A 16,639-nucleotide genomic window follows, 5' to 3' on the forward strand; every position below is an offset into this window, starting at 1 on the left:
AATTTATAATGAATAGAAATTGAATCTCTTTATTAGTAAATGCTTAAAACTGTAATATAAAATATGCTAATTCATTTGTATTTAATGTACAATATAATATAAAAGTTCTTCGATAAAATTGCATATATTTTAATTATTAAAAAAATTAAACTTTATACTTAATAGGCTTGGATTTTCTAAACTTATATTCTATAAATTAAAACAATTTAATTTCACATTTTTAAATTCTCTTAATATATATATATATATATATATATATATTCCACAAGTATATATTTAATAAAAAAATAAAGAGATTTCGAGCATGTATTGAAGCATAATGTGTCATGGGACATTTCATGGATGCCTTTGGTGATGAGTACAGAACCGAAGGCAGGTGGCTCTTTATACCATAGCATGAGTTCAATGTGTTCAGTTTTGCTATGACCGTCGTCTGGTCACGAGACATCTCAGAGGTAGAACTCCTATTTTAAGTTCAACGCATTTGGTTTCTGTGTCAAAGAAGAAAGGATACTACAATGAAATTCCGAACATTTGTTGTGAGTTGACAAAATATCTTTTTTCTTTTATTTCTAAATATTTTATAAATTTTATTATGTATTATTATTTATACTTATATTATATTTTTATCCACTAACATTATAAAATTTTTATTTTTATATATATATATTTTTTTTTAATATTTTTTTTTTATCATTCAATAGAAAGTTGTTTTTATATGTAATGACAATATTTTTTTAAATTATTTGTTTTCAATTTCAATAAACATTTGATTGAACATAATTTCTGTCGAAACGAATATATCGAATATGTCTGATTGGTATGTATTACAAATCAAAACTAGAGAAAAAAATTATATAAATTTAATATAAGTTGATGTTTATTATAGAAAGGTCCCGTATTCAGTAATCACAGGGAACCGGTATAAAGTAATACCGTTACACAAATGCGTAATAAACATCATGCGGGAAAAATATACTTTTTCGTCTTTTTTAATATCGTTTCATATCATATCATCATTATTTTTATTTTTTTTTTCTAAGATTCGTTCTAAGAAATTAATTAGATAATAGATAAAATTGATTAAGTCAATATAATGTCTTGTTAAAAAAAAATAAATAAATAAAAATTTCACAATAATTTTTATCAATATTATCAATATTATTTTTATAACATTTGATTTGATAAAAAATCTTAGATTGATTTATAGAATAATGAATTTATATTAGAATTAAATTTTATTCTATGAAAAAATATGAAAAAAATTATTATTTTTCTCAAATTTTTTCTATGCAATTCAACCATAAAGAAAATTACAATCATAAAATGTATTTCTCTATGTATTTCTATCATTCGAATCATTCTAACATTCTAAAAATCAAACAAATAATCTTGTAAATAATTACAATTTCTATAATCAAAATTAATAATTTTTTAGTAACTTGATTAATCATTAAAAGCTTGTATAATCTAATAATTGAACCTCACAATTTTTATCCTCGAAATTCCTGAAGATTAAAGAGCCGAAAGAATGCAATGATGATTAGTGATCGTGCACGCTTAGTGGGGCAGTCAGTATACAAGACTATAGTCTCGGGTATTAATAGTCCATGGAGCGTGGACCGAGTACCGTTAAGGCCGAATACGATACACCTTGGTATCTTACTAACGGGGAATGTCTTGTAAGAGCGAAACGTGTAGAGCCGAGAGATCATTGACAGACAAGCTAGTTCAAACAACGCGATATTTATATCCCGTTGATCCCCGGGATCATATTCGAATAATGCTTCCCTCTTGTTGCAGACAATAACTTGTTGGATCTATGAAATTCTGACAGACCTTCCGTTTGTTTTAGGTTAAGATTTTAATTCGGCCGCTGTAATAAGGTTAAGGTTAACTATGCCTCGTCTGATTTTCATGATTTTATAATGAATGAAAGAGAAAAAAGTGTTACGATTGAACAATGTAATAAACGATTAGTGTAAAGTACGATTATAAAAGAATAATATGACATAATAAATATCAAATTTATAGCTGATACTTTTGTGCCTTACGTGTCATGCAAATGAACATCCGGATACGAAACAAACGAAATCAAATGACGTCGATTCGACAACGGAATCTAATGAACCACCAGAAGGATATTATGCTTTTGTTAAATCACCAAATGCAGAACCGCCTAAAGTGAGACCACCACCTTATATAGACAGCGATAAAGAGTGCTATGGTACGTGTTGTGCTATTTATTAATAACGTTAATATTACGGAAGAAATAATTAAAAAATAATTTGTTTTCTATTGTTTCTTTATATATAAATTAATATGTATTAATAAATTAACGACTAAAATTTTTAGATACCGGTAAACAGGGAAAAGGTTTCGTTTCTATACATAATATTTGTGGAGATCTTAACAAGGGTTATATCCCACGAAATCCTATGAATCAATATTTCAATGGTTCGTCATATCCTTTGTAAGTGTAAAATAAAGTGTATATAAAATTTTCGTAACAAATCTTAATTTTTCCATATTATATCTTTTTCTTTTTTATATTTATTACTTTTATTATTATTTTTTTTTTTTATAGTGCACTATTGAAAAATCACACGCTGAAATTTTTGAGCAAAGCTTTGCCTATACTCAAGGCCGATGATTCATTACCGAAGGTGGCCACAGTTCACTCGTATTTCCAAAACTCGTTAGTAAACATGTAAAAACTTTAATTTCTCGTTATACATTTTATAAAATGTATTTTCTTTTTTTTTTTTTTTGTTCAAATATCAGTGTAGACACTGATGAGAAACGAAGCAGAAGTAAACGATCATCCGATTCAGAAAGCGCATTAGACACTCTCAGAAATGGTCGTAAATTTTGCGAGAATGGTGGAGGAGTGTAAGTTGTCAAATATTAACAATTATTAAATCAACTAACTAACTAACTCAAATTCGTATCTTCGACTATAATCTTCTATTTGTATTGAAGAGTTTGCATGCTCTACAAGGCTATACAAGGTGAGCCATTGGCTACATCAGCAGCTGAACGTCGTGACGAGCCTTCTACTCCCGAGTATCGTCAACGAACATCGCCACAAGAGAAACCAGAGTACACTGGCCCACCTACTCCTTGTCCAGCTAAAGTGGAATACGCGACACCGGTGTTCGCCAAGAATTATCAAGGCGTTTGGCGTTATGTAGTTCAAATACCTTACGAGGGTTATTTCACACAGACTATTGAAGTAACCAGATGCATGTAATATATACGGATTGAAATATTATAATTAATTACTATTATCGAATGATTACTAATATCTAACCATTTTTATAGGCAATCAAGATGTCATTATTTGGATGGTGGATGTCTGTCATCGCCAAGGTGGACTAGCTTGTTGGTAGCGGAAATTTTCTATCCCGATACATTCGTGGAAGAAAACCAAAACTCTAGAATCAATGGTCTAAGAGATATTGCAGGTTCACCGCCGCCTGTTCACGATTTTCAAAATTATCAACAATATTTACAAAAGCGTGCTGGTGAAAACGAAGCTCGAAACAGTGGATCGCAGCATCATTGCGATGGTGTTGACGAAATGGGTTGTTTCCAGGTAATAATTTGAATAGATTTTATGGATTTTAAAATAAGAAAGTACTGTTTCTTGATTTCATATATTATATTTTCGATATAGGTAAGATTGTATTACGACTGGTTCCTTGTACCAGGAAGCTGCAAGTGTTGGCGTCCCGATTATTTCAACCGCTATGTCCGTCGAAGCGGATCTAACGTTGAATTGTGATAGAAGCTTTGTGTGTCAGATCGCATGGATGAGCAAAGGGACGCGTTCATGAAACTTAAATCGATAAACATATCGGATTTCGTTAAAAAATGCTTGCTATTTTGATCGTCAGATGACCAAGTACAATTATTTTTAATAATTCGTAATAATTTTATTTATTGATTAATGACGATAATAATTCTAGTTACTGAAAACTAACAAATTATTAGATCATATATATATATATTATATATGTGAAGAAATATTTTTTAATTCTAATAATAATTCGAATTAATTTTTGCTTAATCGATATCAAAGTGGATGGATAGTCGATATATTAGCTTTAATATAATTCTATTAAATTCGCAGCATTGTACAAGATTTATAAAGACTGAAAAGAAATACCAATGTCATGAACGCAATAGAATTTGTACTTTTAGAATAATTTGTAATACTTGCAATACTAACGTGTATTGTTATTTAAATATTTCTTTTTTTTAATTAATTCAAAGTTTCATGGAAAAGTATGAGATACATTTTTTTAAACGCGCAAGTTTAATTAATATAAATAATTCTCTTTTTTTACTGATCATAAGCTAACATTTCAATAATACTAAAATTGAACAAATGTAAGAATAATTAAAAGATTTGTTATAAATAGAATCAAGATTTTTCAATGTTTTTAATATTTTTGTATTATTTATATTGTTACTTTTTTCATTAAAAAAAATACAGGAATCGATACTGAAGATATTTTTATTAAAAATTTATGTTCATTCCCTTATTTTAGAGTATTGTTGTATTTTTTTTATTTTATATATATTTATTTTTGGACATAAATAATATTTTTTGATTTAGAAATAAGAAAATTATTTACCTTTATCGCTGTATCAATTCGAAAATTATATATTTTAATTTAATTCTCAAAGTAGAATAAATTTCATATTTATTTTCAAAAATATGAACAAACTTATAATAACTGCTAAAACCAGTTTCATATTTTAAAAGTCGATATATGAAACGACTCGAACGACTACATTCGAATCAACATAAAATTATATTTTTCATTTCAAAATACTTATTACATACGTTATTTACGTAATAATATTTATATATCAATAAATTGCAACGTAGAAGATTAACTATTAAAATTTAACTATGTTCATTTATTTAAGAAAAAAAAATTACAAAATATCGAAATTAAAAAAAATATATATTCTCAGTGAGAGTGATATTAAACGAATAATTAAATAATTAAACAAACCGTGTTATTTTGATTCTATACATTAATAGAATTTCCATATCCCGTGCTAAATCATCGATCGAATTCTTAACTTAGTCCTCCTCGATTAAAATAGATGAAAATTTGCTTTATGAAATTATAAAATGATCTGTTCTGTATAGGTCATGGCTCAACTTTATTCTAGACCTTCCTTCCCTCTCTCGTCTCTTTTAAGCGCTTTACGCAACGCATTCAGTAATTGCACATGTAATTCCTGCATTATACTTATCTTAACCTCAACGAGCTAACCAAATGTAGGTATAGTACATACCTACGATTAAAAAGAAGAAAATTCGGACAACGTCGTTTACAATTCCCTTCCGAGATTCGTAGGCAACCGTAGTCGTTTACAATGTTACATACACTGTGTGTATAAGTATTGCTCGGTTGGATCAATACTTCGGTCGCTGAAAGACAAGGCGAGAGATAGTTGAAATGACGACCGTTAGAAAGAGAGAGAACCACATGGTGTCTGTCGAGCATGGTTATCGATCGATTCCACTTGTTATGGGGACATTAAGTTAACAAAAATTAAGAAATAATTCGCATTGATTTTATTCCATTATTCAATACGAACAGTTCGAAAAACTACCTTATAAACCGATTGATTTACTAATTAAACTTTCCCTCATAACTACTACCCTTTTTTAATCCTGCATTAGTCTCCTTGCTTAATAATCCTTGCTTAATTTATCAAAAATTAATTTGAAAATCGGAGTTAATGTATTTTGAAAGATTTGTCATTTGATTTTTATTTATTGATCAATTCTTTTTTATTTAACTCAAGTATGGACTTAATTCTTACAATATTAATCGTTATTATGGTGAATTGGTAATATTTGTTGAAATCATTATGTAAAAGTATGTTATTTCTATTTAAATAATATTTTGTAATTTAACTTCACATTTAATGTTTAACAATGATGCTTTTTTAAACTTTTTTTTTATCATTTGGACAAGATTCCTTTTTTTTTTATTTTATTTTTATGTTATTTTTTTATTCTAGTTGATGTGGATTTAAAATCAAGAATAATAATTGATAGTAAGTTATTATTAAACATTTTATAAATTATTAAAACAATTCAAAAAAGATATTTATAAATTCAAATATTGTAATTAATAAATTTATTATTAGTTATATACTTAATTCAAATACTATTTTAATTATTTATTCATATTTGATTTTTTGATGATAATCTGATTGCAAAATCGATAATTCGATAATTATATAATTCGATATTATGTTTCAAGAAGATATTTCATAAAACAAATGAATCATATAACACGTATCACTCATTCTATTTGTATCATTCTATTCGTATAAAATATTTTTATATCTTTAAATTTGCATTGTAACTAATCATTGTACAATTAATTATATTGAAAAATTTTATAATTTTAAAATCAAATATATTTCCTTTGAATCTTTCTTGAATCAATGAAGCTATAATATATTCAATATCCAAATCTAATTGATCGTTTGATCGTTCGATCAGAAACGATCGCCACGCGGATGTTTGAAAGATCGATAGAAACACCTACTCTGCGCCAAATACATTCTTCCACGTGATTCAGTGTAGCGCGCATATGTATCATGATAGTATAGAAATGTATATATATATATATAATATATTATATATATATGCATATACATATACACATATATACAAGTAGTGACAGCGTCGGCTGCTGCGCCAGCTGAAACGAAATAGTGGGGGTTATATATATAATGCGAACATAGACGGATCGCACAAGGGGAATGCAACGAGGGAACAGTTCAGTGTTAACCGACGGAGGAGTGTCATTTCATCGTCGTTTTGTCGGATCTTTACGTCAGGTGTATTGTTTCCTTTTTTCGCTGACAGAACACAATTGAAATGTACAATAAATAAGCATGCGATTAGGAAGGTAATTAAATAGACTATAATGTTATCAAAAACATCGAAACGGTTTGTCATTAACTGAAAACTAATCGGTCTATTTTGCGCACGACATGTGGCCAACGTTTCAAAACGGTTCGAGACTTCTCGCTAAAAATACATTTGCCAAACGATCAAAGTGCTGCAGATTAGTGAAAGAAAAAATCAGTGATGTTTTATAATATAGATCATCCTCATGCCAGTGGCAATATGCTTCCATCACCCGGTCTTTCGAACATAATCGTAATACAATGAAAATTCATGAAAATCGATTCCAGGAAGCAATCTCTTGGTTATTCATATGTTCTATAATTCTCATGATTGTCCGTCAATTTATTATCTGCATCGCAAAGGAAAACAAACACGATTCGACGAAACATCATTTAGCAGCAATGGAATCCGTTGCAGTTGTTAAATGGATTTGCTCTTTATTAATATATTGAAGATATGTAAATTTATACCGAAATATGGACAAGGCAGTTGTTAAAAATCATGAAACAACAACATCTGGTACACCATACACTTTATGGTTTGGTATACAAGTGTATCGCGATAGAATAATCACCGATCGTGAAAAATCACTAATTTCGAATTTTAATGGAGATTTATCGTCATCATATCACGAAAACGTTACAGTGTCATAGCTTACCGTGGTATTATTCCTTATATTGTAAAAAAGACGCGCGAACACTTAAAATGTGCGACAAACTATTTTCTATACAAATAAAGAAAAAACTATTACAACTCATAAAAGGAGTATGAACACCGTTTATCAGGTAAGTTTTAATCTATTTTTTATCTAAGATAAATAATAGGTACATTCAGATTGATTGGATTAATAGTGATATAAGAATAGTAATAATCTAATTAATCGATTGTAAAAGGTTATAATATAAGAATTATATTCAGCATTTTTATACATAATTTTTATACATAAAAATTAATAAACAAATTAAGAAAAATTGATAATCATTCAAACAGATCGTACGCATTTGTAATTCGTATCGATTGAAAAAGGAGGGAAAACATTAGATACAATCAAAATATATGAATCTAGATAAAGTTTTTCCGTTAGAACAAAACACGTATATCGAAAAATAAGAAACCGGTGTCAAGTGGCGCCACTAAATTGAAAGAATTTACCAAAGGGTTTAGAGAATTGCAGCTTTATGTGACCTATTTTTATTCCTAACCGAAGTTCATACTGCACACTACATCAATTATAACAAGTATATATTACTATGATTAAAAAGCTGATAAAAAAAGCATAAAAGAAACATATATCTGATTATATCATAGTATAATAGAATTCTGTTATCTGAAAAAATTATAAAATTAACATATATATATATTTTTACCATATATATTTTGACCAAAATGGATATATTTATAAATTAAATCATATAACATCCTTTCACGAAAAAAAACAAGCGAGACACGTCAAGATCGAATAAAATACGAATTTCAAAACATTAATGTAGAAATATAAAATAAGGATTATGATCAAGAATCATAATCAACGTGTGCCGCCAGAATTTAAAAGTGTAAAGCCACCAAAGATTTGAGATCATCAAAGGTTGAATTAGATAGTACGAGTAGAGTATGTCTCTTGTCTCTGTGCCGTCCCGCTAGCCAACTTTCCAGCCACGAGTACGTCTGTCATGGCGCTAAATTAAGTCTAATCGATCCTTTAGTAGACTATTTGCAATCCTCTAATTCAATTATGTAATGTCGCATATGTTGAAATTTCATAATTTCGTAACATGTTTTAACATTCTAATTATCGACTGTTTTATTTTTATATTCTTTATTATTATTTCCTTTATTATCTTTTTTTTATATCTATTTTTTATTCTTTTTTATATCCATATATATTTCGCGAAATTATTTTTTGTTTAATTTTGCTTAATTATATATATATTTTTTTATTTTTTAATTATATGTATGCTTGATTTTGTTAATTAAATATTAAGTGAGTGTTTTTTGTATATAAAACATATGATTCGCGATAAAAACCAGTCATAGGTATGTTTGATTTGAAACATAAGCAAACATATATTTTTCTGTTTCGTTATCAATCATGTTATATTCTGGAAAATTTATTGAACTGTTAATTAAGCATATTTAAAAAATGATTTATTAAAATATTGTGTAACGATGTGTAAAAAATTTTCATTTTTTTTTTAATATTTTTCAGTTAAAATCTTTCTCGAAGAAATAAAATTCTTAAAATTTTAAGCACGTTTAGAATACAATTTTGTCACGAAATATTTTTCACAAGATTACAAAATCTAAAAATTACAAAATCTAAAAGTTTTGTTTCTATCTGTAATATCGTTTTTAACAAAATTAAAAAAAAAAACTTTAAGGATTGATTTCACCCCTTCAAAGTGATATATTCATTAAAAACAAGCTTCACGTATAATCATGCTTTGCATATTTACAAAATTGTACAAAAACAGAATTTTTATTAGTTTTGATAATACATAACGCAAGTAAATGAAGATTTTTGTAACTGATATATGGGAATATAATAATCATTTGTTTATTTTTCTGATAATTGCAAATAATTTTATTTTTCTATTATTATAAAAAAAAAATTGCTGATACAAAAACAATATTTAGAATTATATTTCACGTTGTATATCTGTTACATTTCACTAATGAATTAATATTATAAATAAAGGTTAGAATAATTATTTTTAATTTTATATTATTATATGCACAAAGGCAAGTTGAAAAACAAAACTTGTTTTTTATATAAAATAATTTTTTTTTCATAAATTTTAACGAATCGTAATTTATTTTACAGATAAAATTTTATAAAAAAAAAATGTATAAAATTTTACGCATGAAGATCATTTTCGTTCTCGCCTCAAATTTGGGATTCCAAATATACTAACTTTCATCAAAGTCATATCATATTACGATGAACAAGATAACAAGCTTACGCATTATTTTTTCCTTTATTTTATTTAATTTATTTAGAATTTACTCAAACGAAATAATATCTCTGCAACTTACATACTTTAATTATTTCTTTAAAATTTATTCTAAACCTATTCTTATATTGATTCTTTTTTCCAGATATGTGCCATTTATGATATAAAATCAATGATATTTCGTTCGATGGATCTTTTTTCCTTTCCTTTCGTGTTTCTTTAAAATTTGATTCGAAATTGGACAGAATAAATAATAGTAGAAAACTTAACACATTTATCAGAAATATTTGTTCATCGTAACGATTTCGATCGAATAGTAATTAACAAATGTTTCTTTCTTCAAATACAAATGGAATTTTCACGCTTTATCAACACAAATTTTTTTCGTTTATCACGATTGTGTGTTTTTTCTTTTTTTTTTAGCCTTATTAGCCTTATTATCAATGATATCTTGAGCAAATAAATTTATTTGTTTAATTTTTCGTTATCATTAACAAATTCATATGTAAAAGATAAATTTTTTTATTTGTATTTGTTCTCTCTTATCGTTTGACAATGTAAGATAATGGAACACGTTGCTTTGAATTCCCAGTTGCCAAAAAAACATTTTATTCTATTATCGATAAGAAAGATGTAACATCTTCTTGTAATGTAATTTTTTTTAATATTTATGAATTTATCAAGAATTAATAATATAAGATTAATAAGAGAAGAATAATAATCTAATAATTATTAGAATTAATAATAAAATTATATTGTTATATTAAGATAAGGAATGAAAAAAAAAATAATTGAGAGATCTAATATTTATAAATAGCGTGAAATTATCGTGTAATTATACATATATAAGAGATTGAGTCTATTTGGAAGAAAAAGTAACGGTAAATTAGAAGTCAATTCAAATTAATTTTCAAATAAAAAAAAATTAGAATAAGAATAGAATTAAATAATTAAATAAAATATCTACAATGGGGTAGGTATTATTCATCGAGACGTTAATTATTTTTTATGTGCAATAATATTAAGATTAACACAAAGATAAAATCGCAATAAATACTTATAAAATAATAATAAAAATAAATATATTTATTTAATACGCCTCAAATTTCATCTCATAAAATTCTTATCGTATAGAAATGTATATATGTATATAAAAATCGACATTTTTAAAAATTTTAATTTAGAAAAAACAGTGTCAAATAATAAATGTTATCTATTTAAAAAAAATCTATTTGGAAAAAATATCTGATGTATAAAAAATTATATAAATGATTCCTTCTTTTCAATTTTTATTTTTTTTTTTTTTTTTATTTACTTTAACTCAATCATGCGATATAAGTAAATATAATACTTCTTAAAATATTGATAGTACGAAATCATGATAATGTTTGGCATTCTTGATTCGACGGGAAATATATAAAACGTTACAATTTCATAATCATTAGAGGAACGGCAAATGTCACGTATTTTACGTGTTAAAATTAATAACGCGACGATTTTTCAAAATCTCATCTGCATAAAGAAATATACACATATCGCCGGAAGCGCATATCTTATCGTTTCCGTCTTATAAAAGCTTTAATGCACGAGGATGTTATATTTCCTAATTTTACTCTCATTCGTTTGCGAAGTGAGCAATTTTTGAAAGAAAGAAGAAAGAAGAATAGTTTCGATGATTTTCATTATTTATCCAAACATATATGTATATATATATGTATATATCGCTTGAAATAATTTCAAAATTATTTAACTTGTAACTCGGTTTAGAGGTAAATTATCTACGGTGATAATATTCTTTTTTCTCTCTCTCTCTCTCTCCTTCTTCTAGAAATATGTGTTAAATCTATCTCTCGTGTGTATTAATTTTATCCTCTTACCTTTCAGGTTCAAGTATAATGAAGTCATCTATGAAAATGGGGGTGATAGCCTTAATAGGTCTGTTCGTGGTGTTTTACCAATACCATTTGTCAACCAGCGTACGATTCGATCAGATCGCAGATTTCAACACGGGTGGTTCCGCGGAAGAAAGCCCTGTTTTATCCCAGGAAGAAGTAGAACGCTACGTAAGGACGTCTAAATTCAAGGAAGTAATGGTAAATCTTCAAATCATCATCAACGTTCATCGTTTACGATTGCCCCTTTTAAAATGTACTTGCTCCCTATTTGTAGATCAAAAGCGCTGTGCATAAAGTTCAAGAGATGAACGGGCTCAGTCCAGACATAGCCTCTATGTTGGTACAGCAGTTAACGAATTATTTGCACAAGGATATTCTCGAATTATCCGAGAATAATTCGAAGAACGATCAAAACGTATCGTTGAACGAAGAGAGGCGAGAATCGTCGATGAATTCGGACAAAATTCCGGAACCGTTGTATATAATCACGCCGACGTATCGTCGGCCAGAACAAATACCGGAACTCACTAGGATGTCGCATACTTTGATGTTGGTAAAGAATGTTCACTGGCTCGTTATCGAGGACGCGACCGTTGCCACTAAACAAGTGACGAGGTTGTTGGAACGAACAGGATTGAAGTTCGAGCATCTGACTGGTAAATTCGATAGATTAGAAATTAGAACGGAATTTGCAAAGTAAATAAAATTAATTGAATCTAATAATTAACCTAAAATCAATCCATTTTCTTCGCCTGTTTCGCATCTATTTAAGAATAATTATTTATTTTAATATTAATTTTTATTATTTTATCATTATGTGTACTATAATTAATACGTGTAGCATGATATCCTTTCAAAATAATCAAAGAAAAGCAATTTCGAAATCTTAAACACGCCACTACTACCGAGTCGATATATACATAAATAGTTTCGATGAAAATTAATTTCGTCGATCGATAACCATATTGCCAGAAAATTAATTGAAATAACCGCAAAGGTCTTGATGAAAAAGCTTCATATTGATTTTGTTAGTCAGGTCACTCCGTGTTTAATATGTAATCGTGATACTCAGCATGTTCAGCATGTTTTTACAAACATGGAATCATATTGACATTTATGCAAATTGATGTATATCGTTTATGTTTATTTATGTATATTGAATTGTATTATAGTATATTCGACTTTAGATGCTTCTTTTTTTTTTCCAGCTCCGATGCCTGAAAAGTACAAGCAGAAAAAGGGTGCCAAACCACGAGGCGTGTCTAATCGGAATCGTGGCTTGCAATGGATCAGAGCAAATGCAACTAATGGCGTCTTCTATTTCGCCGATGATGACAATACCTATGATATAGCACTCTTCGACGAAGTATTATTTTTGCAAATACGCTCTTATTACATAATATGGATAAAGTTCTTTAAATTATATAAAGATTATGAGAAATATGATTTTGATATAATTTTATGTATATTAAAAAAAATTGCCTGAAATTTTTTTTGCTTTTTAATCCAAAACGTGGCATAAAATTATATCATTTACTTTAGATAATGTTATTTAATTATAACTATGTTTAAATAGTTAAACGGTTAAATTATATATTTTAGATACGTAAAACGAAACGAGTCTCCATGTTTCCTGTCGGTTTATGCACCAAATTTGGTTTAAGCTCGCCCATTATTAAAAACGAAAAATTCGTCGGATTTTACGATGGATGGATCGCCGGTCGAAAATTCCCAGTCGATATGGCAGGTTTTGCTGTAAACGTGAAGTTCCTGCTTCAAAGGCCAAATGCCTCGATGCCATTCAAAGCTGGATACGAGGAAGATGGATTTTTAAAAAGTTTGGCACCATTTGAACCGAAAGAAATTGAATTCTTAGCCGATAATTGCACCAAGGTACTCGCTTGGCATACGCAGACAAAAAAGAACGAACCAAGTGCACCTCTTGATATGAAACTGTACGGTGAAACGAACCTAGTTAAATTAAAACAACAAATAGTATGATGTTAAGTCGATAGCGACTGCATTTTCGAGTTCGATCTAATTTTAATGATTAATAAGTACGAAACAAAGTGATTCAGTGCCTGAAGTATTGTAAAGTACGATTGGCGTAGTAATGATCTTTTTTTGTTTTTCTAATTTTTTTATTGTTAATCTTAGGAAAAATTTAAGAGAATTTGTTTAAGATCTCCATAGGAAATGTTGTAGATAAATGATCTTCATAATGTTGTTTGTTTTTTTTTAAGCTTGTTATTAATCTTGAGCAATTGAATTTGGGAAAAAAATACGAATTTCTTTTATAGCTTAAAATTTTTTAAATAAATTAGCGTGCAAAAAGAATTGAAATTGATCTAATCTTGTTACGGAAGTATGTTTCTGTATATATATAGTGATATTTTACATATAATATATTTAATTAATATTAAAACTTTAGTTGTTACAGTAATTACTTAATAAAATGAAGACCAATTAGTGCGGGAAAAGTGATTCAATTGAAAGTTATTCGATGCGATAATACTATGATAAGAAAAAAATTTATTATTAGAGAAAAAAATTTTATTGCTCAGTATAACTTCTTGCATTATTTTTGCAACTTCTTCCATTTTATTTCATAAGTTAGTCGTTTTCCATTTATTGTAATTTCGCAACTACGCATTTATTTTGTATCTGATAAATGAATCAACTGCTTTTTTAAAATCACACATCGAATATTCATTAAGTTTTTAATGTAACAAAGTGAATACAAATTACCTTTTGTACTTATTCTTATATAAGTATCGTTTTAAATTATATTTCTGTTAAACAACAAACATGTACGAATTTACCATGCGAAATAGCGAATAGGAAATTATTTTATTACTCTGTTTTTATAATTAGATCCATTTTTATTGTTTCTTTAATATTATTATTTTATGTTACTTCTTGTTATATTTAAGAAAATTGATTATATGTTCATAGTACATAATATTAAGTGAACAAAAAAAAAAAAGAAGACGATGACAAAATATTATGTGCACTGGTTTTTAATAGATCGTGAATAATATCATAAAATTAAGATTCTCGCAATTTGCAATAAAAAAGATTTCAATCATCAAATTTGATATCATATCGAATGCATGCGTAGATAGGAAAAAAATGAAATACGACAAAGCGTTTCAAAAGATCTATAACAAAATCTTATGAATAAATATTAATTTATACGACTTTTAAATATATTTATTTTAAGAAAAACAGATCTTTTGAAGTTGTATCTCAATATGCAATATTAATTATCAAAATAATATAAATGAATATAGAAAATAATATTTGAAACAAATTTTTTAATTATCAAATAATCTTTTTCAAATTTTTTTGCTTTTATTGTTCAAGAAAAATAATTTTAAATTTTGCACGCAACCAGAATATTATTATCTAGTCCAACAATATCAAAATAAAGAAATTATGAAGAATGGCATGTTGAACGAATATAATTATACGTTATTTTTTTTTAGAATTTATAAGACTAACAAATTTATTTTCTAATTTGTTCAAATATCGATATAGATGATTCTTACAAAATTAATTACAAATATTCTTATATTAGTAAGAATTTGTCGATATATATATACATAATTTTGTAAAAATGTTGACGGGCACAACGTGTATAAATTATAAATTTCGTTTGCAGTTTTCTGCAATTTGCCCGTATTCTAATTAAGCTGAAATATCGTGAAAGCAATAAACTTGTTGTTAGAAAATGTTGGCTTCGTACCAATTATGTCTTTGCATCAGTATTAATAACTTTAACAATCATAAAAAATAAATGAAACATTTAATCATAGTAAAATAAAAAAAATAAAAACAGCTTTAAATTAGAGATCATGATTTTGAATATATATAAAAATGCACGGAAAACATTTTAATTAAAAATCCGTGTTTTTAATACATGTGTAGACTGATTATAAATACGCTCCTAAAAAATTTTTATTCTTGAAAATAAAAAAATTTTGAGTCTCTATTATTTCTTGAATTATATTCTCTTAATATAAAATCGAAATTTCTGACAATAAAAATTTTTGTCTGAATTTATAATTTTGTATCGTGAAAATATAATTGAAAAAAAAATGAGACGTGAGATTTTTATCAAATTCATAAGATACCGTAATATAGGAAAGAATTTTTTACCAAATTTTATAAATTTATACAAGAAAATTATTTGAAATTCTAGTTTTGAGTTGCGAGTTTAAAAATGCAGAAATTTTAAAGCTTAATTGATTAATATTCAATATTGCGTTTTCAACATAATGGGAAGTATTCTCGCACAATGCTGCTTTTTATGTCATGAATACCTCATATATTCTATATATTATATATCTATTATCAAGTCGGAGTTCCAGTATCCATCTGCAAAATGTTGCCAATAATAACTTTTCTATTTACTTTTTCGTTTAACTTATGAGCAAAATGTATTATCATAATTATAAATAGAGAAATAATAAATTCGATAAGAAATCTTCGATAGCATCGTTTTTCGGTAAAATGCTTAAAAATTTTTTTATATTTCACGACATTATATCAGAATATATTATGTTTTGCAATATTTGACAAGAGATACATTGTAAAGCCGAGAATGTAATATCTATATTTTTTACATTAAAGATTAAGATGCATTGCAATTTTGAAAGAGAAATAATGAAAGTGTTTTCCATTGATATCCTATTCATTTGTTATCATATGCTAAAACATGGAGAAGGAAAGCAAATAATGAACGGAATAAAAATTAGAGAATCAACACTATCTTTAAAATAAATGAAATAATATAGATAAAGAGAGCAATATTGTACGAAAAGAGTGAAGAT

At 27.0% G+C, this 16,639-nt stretch overlaps 2 protein-coding genes across 6 annotated transcripts; both read left to right on the forward strand.

Moving 5' to 3' along the window:
* Positions 1-377: 377 nt before the first annotated feature.
* On the forward strand, positions 378-4,508 carry LOC108001130 (uncharacterized). Of its 3 annotated transcripts, none has more exons than XM_062082207.1 (9): positions 390-539; positions 1,856-1,965; positions 2,035-2,227; positions 2,356-2,473; positions 2,588-2,698; positions 2,785-2,892; positions 2,983-3,249; positions 3,325-3,598; positions 3,680-4,508. In XM_062082207.1, exons 2-9 carry the CDS (start codon positions 1,933-1,935, stop codon positions 3,785-3,787), a joined length of 1,212 nt encoding a protein of 403 aa, XP_061938191.1. In that variant the 5' UTR covers positions 390-539; positions 1,856-1,932; the 3' UTR covers positions 3,788-4,508. The 3 variants fall into 3 exon arrangements, with proteins under 3 accessions (XP_061938193.1, XP_061938191.1, XP_061938192.1); XM_062082208.1 differs by lacking the exon at positions 390-539 and adding an exon at positions 564-1,682; XM_062082209.1 differs by lacking the exon at positions 1,856-1,965 and having other exon boundaries at positions 378-539.
* Positions 4,509-5,407: 899 nt separating this feature from the next.
* On the forward strand, positions 5,408-15,538 carry LOC107995820 (galactosylgalactosylxylosylprotein 3-beta-glucuronosyltransferase P). Of its 3 annotated transcripts, none has more exons than XM_062082210.1 (5): positions 5,408-7,743; positions 11,794-12,002; positions 12,079-12,460; positions 13,013-13,170; positions 13,407-15,538. In XM_062082210.1, exons 2-5 carry the CDS (start codon positions 11,805-11,807, stop codon positions 13,803-13,805), a joined length of 1,137 nt encoding a protein of 378 aa, XP_061938194.1. In that variant the 5' UTR covers positions 5,408-7,743; positions 11,794-11,804; the 3' UTR covers positions 13,806-15,538. The 3 variants fall into 3 exon arrangements, with proteins under 3 accessions (XP_061938194.1, XP_061938196.1, XP_016909006.1); XM_062082212.1 differs by having other exon boundaries at positions 6,798-6,956; XM_017053517.3 differs by lacking the exon at positions 5,408-7,743 and adding an exon at positions 10,887-11,678.
* Positions 15,539-16,639: the final 1,101 nt, after the last annotated feature.

The sequence above is a fragment of the Apis cerana genome, linkage group LG11, assembly GCF_029169275.1.
Source record: "Apis cerana isolate GH-2021 linkage group LG11, AcerK_1.0, whole genome shotgun sequence".
Taxonomy (NCBI): Eukaryota; Metazoa; Arthropoda; class Insecta; order Hymenoptera; family Apidae; genus Apis; species Apis cerana.